This window comes from Nanorana parkeri, unplaced genomic scaffold (genome assembly GCF_000935625.1).
Source record: "Nanorana parkeri isolate BGI_ZX_2015 unplaced genomic scaffold, ASM93562v1 scaffold1354, whole genome shotgun sequence".
Classification (NCBI taxonomy): Eukaryota; Metazoa; Chordata; class Amphibia; order Anura; family Dicroglossidae; genus Nanorana; species Nanorana parkeri.
The window spans coordinates 372,397-380,559 of NW_017307622.1; the positions used below are offsets into that span (position 1 = coordinate 372,397).

At 49.3% G+C, this 8,163-nt stretch overlaps 1 protein-coding gene and 1 long non-coding RNA gene across 2 annotated transcripts in view; one reads left to right on the forward strand and one right to left on the reverse strand.

Annotated features, from left to right (window-relative positions):
- Window positions 1-5,175, forward strand: part of LOC108797863 — a 6,953-nt gene extending 1,778 nt beyond the window's left edge. The window contains exons 2-3 of the long non-coding RNA XR_001941908.1: window positions 3,513-3,519; window positions 5,163-5,175. This is a non-coding gene — a long non-coding RNA (uncharacterized LOC108797863). The remainder of the gene's footprint in view (window positions 1-3,512; window positions 3,520-5,162) is intronic.
- MAN1A2 (mannosidase alpha class 1A member 2) overlaps window positions 1-8,163 on the reverse strand; it is a 64,832-nt gene that overhangs the window by 1,563 nt on the left and 55,106 nt on the right. Inside the window, exons 6-12 of the mRNA XM_018569555.1 lie at window positions 6,400-6,494; window positions 6,116-6,239; window positions 5,395-5,488; window positions 2,381-2,496; window positions 1,195-1,414; window positions 689-861; window positions 495-610 (exon numbers count right to left, since the gene is read on the reverse strand). Of these exons, the coding sequence (XP_018425057.1) occupies window positions 495-610; window positions 689-861; window positions 1,195-1,414; window positions 2,381-2,496; window positions 5,395-5,488; window positions 6,116-6,239; window positions 6,400-6,494 (938 nt within the window). The remainder of the gene's footprint in view (window positions 1-494; window positions 611-688; window positions 862-1,194; window positions 1,415-2,380; window positions 2,497-5,394; window positions 5,489-6,115; window positions 6,240-6,399; window positions 6,495-8,163) is intronic.

Sequence of the window (8,163 nt, forward strand, 5' to 3'; positions counted from 1 at the left end):
GTCACAGAACTGAGGCGAGCGGTGAGAGAGAGGCACCGGCTGTCAGATCCAGACCGAGCGCCTCTCCCTCTCTCCTCACCGCTCGGCATTAGTTCTGTGACAGCGGCTCCGTCCTCCGCCCTCCCCCGCCACCGGTTCCTTCACTTCTTCCGGATCCGAGGTGCATAAAGAAGGCGGAGAGCAGCGGGGATCCAGAGAAGACCCACATCGCGATCGACCTGATGGGCACCCCTGCTGTAGGTGTTACTGAACAGCAGCAGAGAAAAGCATGTCTCCTTCCCTGCCAGACAGACCTGTGTAAACCTCAGGACTGGACAGATAGACATACAAAACTTCTGGTAGGTATACGTATTTAGCGGTTTGCCCAGAGTTCAGCTTTAATATGGATAGACTGAGGACTTTTCCCAGCCTCCCCCATGGCATGTAGTTCACAGATGACCTATAACACCCGAGTAAAGATTTAGAACAGTCTGTCTGCTATTCCCGGGACTCACTTTAGTGTCTCAGCGAGGAAGAAGCTCTGCTGGACATCATCGTAGGCTGGTGATGAGGAGTAGACGTCCTTCACGCCCGAGAATCCACCACTGACCCGGCAGTACTTCTCAATGGCCTGCAGAGGGAGACAAACTCACGTTAATCTGGACACAGGGATATAAAAAACTTACAAGGCTTGGCTTATGCAGCTTACCTGCGCGGCCTCCCAGCCCCAGGCGCGGTATTTGGGGTCGTGGGTGAAGCGCCACATGTACCAGTACGTTTCTATGACCTCTGGACGCAGGATATAATATTTCTCATTCTGTCGCACGGCCACAGCTTCCGCGCCACCTTCGAATTTAAAGGCTTCCGGACCCAACTTCAACACTGACACCAAAATAAACAGAGAGGATGGTAAGGATCATAAGAGGGGTGGTATGATAGGAGTGCGTACCGTATGAGACATGAAGAGTCACAAGAGTAATCAGCAGAGAAGCAGCACACCTACAATGTGCATTCAATATGAAGTACTAACCTGTACCTAACAAAGGGGATACAGTTCATAAAACAGATGCAAATGCACAAATGGCCATACATAGAAGATTACCAATGGCACAGCAGGCCCAATGTTTCGGAATCACGTGCTCCTTTCTCAAGTGACCCCGGAAACATTTGGGTAAAAGACACCCCGTCCCACTTTCCCCATTCAGAGCCAATCACCTGTTCTGTCATATGACTCGTGACACGTGTGAGCGATCTCCGCCCCCAGCTGAAGGTAGTGTCCGGCCTTGTCCTCCGGCGACCCGTCTGCACCCAGTGCGAACATGCCGCCCGCGAAACAGGTCAGGTGACCCATCTTCCTTTCCAGGTGACCGTTCTTCCACTCGCCTATGAAGGTCAGTCCGCCATTCGACTTGCGGACGAGATGCTTCTCGATAGCCTACGGCAGAGAGGAGCGGGTGCAGAATAAGCGGTCATAATTCTCATCAGAGGATGGACGGCTCCAAGAAACAACAGACTGCATAAGAATAGCAACAATTAAGGCTCACTCAGATGGGCGTACACGCATGTAAAATGACCCGGGAAGGGACAGGTGCTGCATGTAATTGCACACAGCAGCCTGTTCTTCTCTATGGAAGGATGCGGCTACATGTAATTACATGTGGCAACTCGCACACCCGAACCTACACATGGGTAAGGGTGCCGCAGAAAATGTGCATCCAAGTGCGACCACTCGGTCCCACACGGATGTGCATGTGACTGCATGTAAATGCCTGCAGCCTCATCCTCCCATAGGGAAGGCAAGGCTCATGCGAGCAATTACATGCAGTACTTGTCCCTTCCAGGATCGGGTCACTTTACAGGCGTGCACGCTGTACAGACCATGCATGCCCATCTGAATGAATCCTTAAGGTGGCCATACACTGTACAACCATCGCAAGATCTTAGTCTTGCGATGGTTGTAAAGTGATTAAAAAAACGTACGCTCTGCCCATCTTGGACAGGCAGATCGTACTCTCGATCATCGCAAGCCGGCCCCCCTGAGGGGCGGGCTTCCGATGACCGCAATGCTGAACGGGCAGTGTGCGCGTGCGCACACCGGCCCGTTCGGCATTTGTCTCCCGAGCATCATTCAAACCAGCCGAAAATCGTACGATTTTCGGTTGGTTTCCTAGCGCGCTCTTTAGACAAAAGACGTGCGACCGTACAGTAGTTCACACTGCTCGATTCTCGTACGGTCGCTGGATTTCCCGCCATTCTCGTACGAGAATCGAGCAGTGTATGGGCACCTTTACAAAGCTACTCTCTGAACTTCAAAATATTCAGCTAACAGCACAAGGCACACAATGGTGTTCTCTTCCCTCCCAGCCCAACCCCGGTATATGTATAATGGAATATTACTTACTTCGATGGCATTGTCATACATGCTGCGCGCGTCCGTGTCCGTCTTGTCAGACACCAGCCAGGCCTTCAGGAGATACTCATAAAAGCTGTCTCCCAATCCGCCAACAGAGGTGTGGTCTGCAGGGGCAAAAAGGGACAAAAGTCAGTTTTCAATACCTCCTGGGACGTTGCACTGCACATCACAGTCTCCCGTGCAAGCTCTATTATATTTTTGCAAGTTTTTAAAATTGATTCAGTCGCTAAATAAAAGCATCAAAAAGGGGTCCGTGTAAAGGCGACTTAACTTTCCTGCTGCACCACCAATCTTCACTCTTAAAGATGAACTCCAGCATAAGAATAGTTTACAATGTTCCCTCCCGCTTTAGCAGCAACCCTATGGAGACTGGCACATGGCCAGTGTCCATTGAATCCTATGGTGCAGTGCACAACCGGTGGCCCAGCATAATGGAGAGCAGAGGTGGTGGCTGGTCTTGTGAAATGGAAGCGCAGGCCAGGGGCCTATCCCACCTCAACCTAAACACTGAACCATCACATTCTCAAACAACTCATCCCCACACAGCTACCCCCTCGTGTATCACTTCCCCCTCCTCTTTTAGATTGTAAGCCCTCAGGGGCAGGGCCCACCTTACCATCTTGTCTTGAATTGTATTGTTATTGTAATGTCTTTCTTATATTGCAAAGCGCTGCGCAAACTGTTGGTGCTATATAAATGCTATGTAATAATTATTATTATTTGGGCAATTTGATGCTGATTGTTAGACACAGGAGGCCCTGGGGACAAATGCAGAACATGTTTCAGGTAAGTCACAGGATGGCTTTTGCCAGCTTACCGTTACTGCTTGCATGAAGGTCAGTTTTAGCCCTCATTCACACAGGAATCGGCCCGCACCTACAGCTCCGTGCTGCGCGCGGTGCCGTACCGAGCAGCTCCCGGGAAGGACAGGTGCTGCATGTGATTAGTACGCAGCCCCCGCCCTCCTCTATGGGAGTACGCGGCCGTACGCCCCCCTACGCTCACCCGCCCTGCACGTCCGCGCAGGTGAGAAAACTAGGAACGCTGACAGGATGGATCCCGTCTGCGTCCGAGCGAGGAAACACGCACCCCTACGGATCTGCACTTGTGGTGAGCGTAGGGGGGGCGTACAGCCGCGTAGTCCCATAAAGAAGGACAGGGGGCTGCGTAGTAATCACACGCAACATCTGTCCTTCCCGGGAGCTGCTTGATACGGCCGCGCACGCAGCTGTATGTGCCGGCCGATTACAGTGTGAATGAGGCCTTAAAGGCTGCAGAAGATTCTTCAGTATCCGATACTTCTACTTCTTCACTGAGCACGTCCTGAGATGTAGCTCTCTGAAAACTGAAGGGAGCACAGCGCTATTGTTAGCTCAATGCACCCGGCCCCCGGACACCCTAGACCCGCTCCCAGCCTGTGACTGGATAGTGAAGGAGAAGCAGCACAGTGATAAGCTCATCTCTCTGCTTTCTCTTCCTATCAGAATGCTCTTTCATGACCTGTTGGTTCCTCGTGCTGCTTCTTCCTCTCATGCTCCAGCTCTACTGTACAGGATTGGTATTAGTCTATCATCCATGACCATGTACCCCACAATGACATGTATATAACCATTGCAAATTTACTTTGGGCGCTCACCATTTACAGCACAATAACAGCAGCTTGACTGCTTTGTCTCATGCTCATTGAACAGCATTTGTGACTTGATGTTTAAGTCCAGCATTTACTGCAGCTTGACTGCTTGATCCAGCATGGATTATACTGAGACTGGACTGCTTTATCCAGCATGGATTATACTGAGACTGGACTGCTTGATCCAGCATGGATTATACTGAGACTGTGACTGCTTGATCCAGCATGGATTATACTGAGACCGTGACTGCTTGATACTTGATCCAGCGATCATTACACAGCGTTTGCGGCTTGACTGTTCTCTGTCATAATGGTAATATGGAACCAAGCTTACCTAGCACCAGCGGAAGGAGGAGTGATTTGGAGGAGGGACATGCAAAGGAGCCGATGAGACCCAGGAATCGTTCCCACCAGCTGACGAGAGGGCTCTGCCTGTAGCACAACCAGGCCCGGGGGAAAGCGTTGTCAGCACTCAAGCTTCACACTGGAATCTGATGCTTTAGGATAAATCTGCGAGTGTTTCAATTGAATTGTATGCTGGAATAATAAATTGACATCCCTAGACCCAGTGGTGTAACATGGGGGGGGGGGGATTTGTAGTCCTCTATAGCTGATGGCATTATTCTGCATTGCTGTATAATGTATTGCTGGGATTTGTAGTCCTCTATAGCCGGTTGCCATTCTGCGTTGCTGTATAATGTATTGCTGGGATTTGTAGTCCACTAAAGCTGGTGCCATTCTGCATTGCTGTATAATATATTGCTGGGATTTATAATCCTCTATTGGGGTGCAGGTAGGGATGCACCGATACTCAGGGAGTGCTAATGATCCACAGCGTAGGGGGCTGCAATACTTCCCTTGACCTGGGCACCGACAACCCATGCTACGCCTGGACCCATAAGAACGGGCCACTCGTTTATACTATATGAACGGTGCAATAAAGTTTAATAGAGAACTTAGAATTATGACGAAAAGGGGAAAGGTCTGTACGGCTTTGGGAAAACGTAGACACTTTCCAGTAGGTTTTATTATTTGTAATAAAAAGATGTTTTTATTTTTGGGAAAATGTGGCTGGCAGTGAATAAATAACGAGTAATCATTGTATTGTTTGAATGCATGCTGTGATGCAGCAGTTGTTAGGAGGTAACAGAGGATATTCTATGAAGTAGAAACAGGAAAACAACCTTAGCAGGGACACTTGAATGTGATGTGTTTGTGCAAATGTTAATATAACATTTCTATTTCGTTACCAATGTCACACACTGGGACAAATGGCAAGAGACATATGTAAGCGTTTCAGCTTTAAGAACATGCAGCAGGTGATGTAGATCTCCTATGGGACATAGACATAGAGAGAGACAATGGCACTTACGTTGCCCCCATCGCCCGGTCCTGGGGTTTAAGTAGTTTGGGTAAAGTCCGTTAGGACGGTCCATCTTCTGCAGGAGTTTTCTGATGTGCATGACCTGTAGAAAGGCAGAGAGATTCACTCCATGACACGGCTGCTCTATCATCCTTTTACTTTACTCGCACCTATAGATATACACTATATTGCTAAAAGTATTGGGACGCCCGTCCAAATCATTGGATTCAGGTGTTCCAATCCCCTCCATGGCCACGGGTGTATAGAATCACGCACCTCGGCATGCAGACGCTTCTACAGACATTGGTGATAGAATGTGTCGCTGTCATGAGCTCAGTGACTACAATCGTGGTACCGTGATAGGTTGTCACCTGTGCAATAAGTCCATTCGTGACATTTCCTGGCCACTAAATATTCCGCGGTCACCTGTTACTGGGATTATAACAAAGTGGAAGCAACTGGGAACAACAGCAACTCAGCCAGGAAGTGGTCGGCCACTTCACATGACAGAGCGGGGTAGGCGCATGCTGAAAATGCCTGGCTGCATTGTGCCAAGTGTAAAGTTTGGGAGAGGGGGGATTATGGGGGGGGGTTGTTTTTAAGGGGTTGGGCTTGGCCCCTTAAAAGTAAGGCTCCAGCTGCGACTTTTTTTTTTTGATGGCCGGTATTACATTGGTGATCCGGCTCCCTGAATTTTGACCTGCTCTGAGTGAATACAGGAAAGACCCACCTTGTTGTAGTACACAGTGTTCCCTGTTAGATAAGTGAGGTGTACAAACTCCAGATGGAGAGTCCCGAATTCCGCCAGGATACTGCTGCCAGCCGATGCCCATCCCCAGTTCCTGCCGACACCACTAGAGGGAACGAAGGGCCACAGTGAGACTTTATACATCAATAAATTCCCGGGACAAGTAATCAAACAACAAATTCACAATGACAAAGAGGTATGTATTGGAGACTTTCCTTTCTACCAGTGTTGGTAAGTCACTGCCAAGAACCCCTAATGAAACTTACCTCTTCAGATTGACCATGGCCCAGGGGATTCCTGTTGGTGTGTTGAAAGCCGGCAGCAGCTTCTCGGCCAGCATGACGGCCTTGGTTTTAAAGACCTGGAAGACAACAGAGAGGGACGGAATCAGTGCGCGCATACACCCAATGTAAACCCGATCACTAAAACCTCATAAAATATCCAACATGTCATTTCAATAAATTATATATTTGTACTTACATTAAAAGTCCATCGAGGAACACAGGAATTTAGGGTATTGTGAGACATGTTAGACAATGCCCAAAAACAGTTCCATTGAGGGGGTTGGCAACGGGTACTGAGCTCTGCCATACATGTGAAAATGAAGCTACAAGAAGCATCTGAAGTGATAAACATCTGAATTATAACTGGATAAAACCTTGAAAATCTGCCACGACCCCTAAGGTAATAAAACACAGAGGACCAACCTAGTGCCCCAAACCAGTATGTGAAAAACTGCCACCCTGAACAATAACGGGCCTTGTACATTGTGAAAGGAGATGGGATGAACCACAACACCTATAAACAGGAAGCGGCAGGCCGCGGGGAAACGTATAACAATACGCAACTGGCGTACATGGACATCAGGACACAAGGCACGAGAAGACACCTCTCACACGACACATGAAGGTGATGCAAGGTTGTAATATCCGCAAGAGAACCGGCCTAAAAAATTCCACAAATAAGAATCAGAATCCTCTGCTGGGGTTAAGTGTAACAAATGGGTACGAGCCTGGAGTTCAGTTTTAACCCCTTGCTGACCGTGTTAGACCCCCTTCCTGCCCCGCCCATTTTTCAGTATTCGGCGCTGCGGTACTTTGACTGACGTTTATTCCGTCACACAACGCTGCACTGAAATTAATTTGATACCATTTTTTGGGGACAGATAGAGATTTATTTTGGTGGTATTTCATCACCATTAAAATTTTGAAAAGAAAAAGTATTTTTTTTACATTATGCTATAAAACCATTATTACCCATTTTTTTCACGTCGGGTAAATAGACACCAAACGTGTCAAGCTTTAAAATTGCGCGCGCCTGTGACCATGCAAAAAAACGACAATACCCAAAATTGGCCATAGGCGGCGCTTTAAAAGCTTTTAACGCTCATCAGTTTAGTGTTATCAGTGATTGATGGGCCTAAAATGATTGCTCTCACTGCGACGTTCGCGGCGATATGTAACGTGCGGCGTGATTGGCGCAATCATCGTTTTTCGCACGTATGCGCACCAGACGCATGTTTGCACAAGTGTATGTATGGGTGGGGACTTTTGTGACTTTATTTATTTTGCAACTTTCATTTTTATTTCCTATTAACTTTATTGCCATCACATAGGGGGCTAAGAAACCCCCTATGTGATAGCAAAGAGGATGTGACAGGTACTCTTTATGGAGACATCAGGGGTCTCCAAGACCCCTAATGTCACCTAGGGACCTCCAAAAAAGCTGGCCAGGGGAGAGAGGGCGAGGAGAGCCGGCCAGGGGAGAGAGGGCGAGGAGAGCCGGCCAGGGGAGAGAGGGCGAGGAGAGCCGGCCAGGGGAGAGCCGGCCAGGGGAGAGCCGGCCAGGGGAGAGCCGGCCAGGGGAGAGCCGGCCAGGGGAGAGCCGGCCAGGGGAGAGCCGGCCAGGGGAGAGAGGGCCAGGGGAGAGAGGGCCAGGGGAGAGAGGGTGAGAAGAGAGAGAGCGAGGAGAGAGAGGGTGAGGAGAGAGAGGGCCAGGGGAGAGGGGGCGAGGGGAGAGGGGGCAGGGAG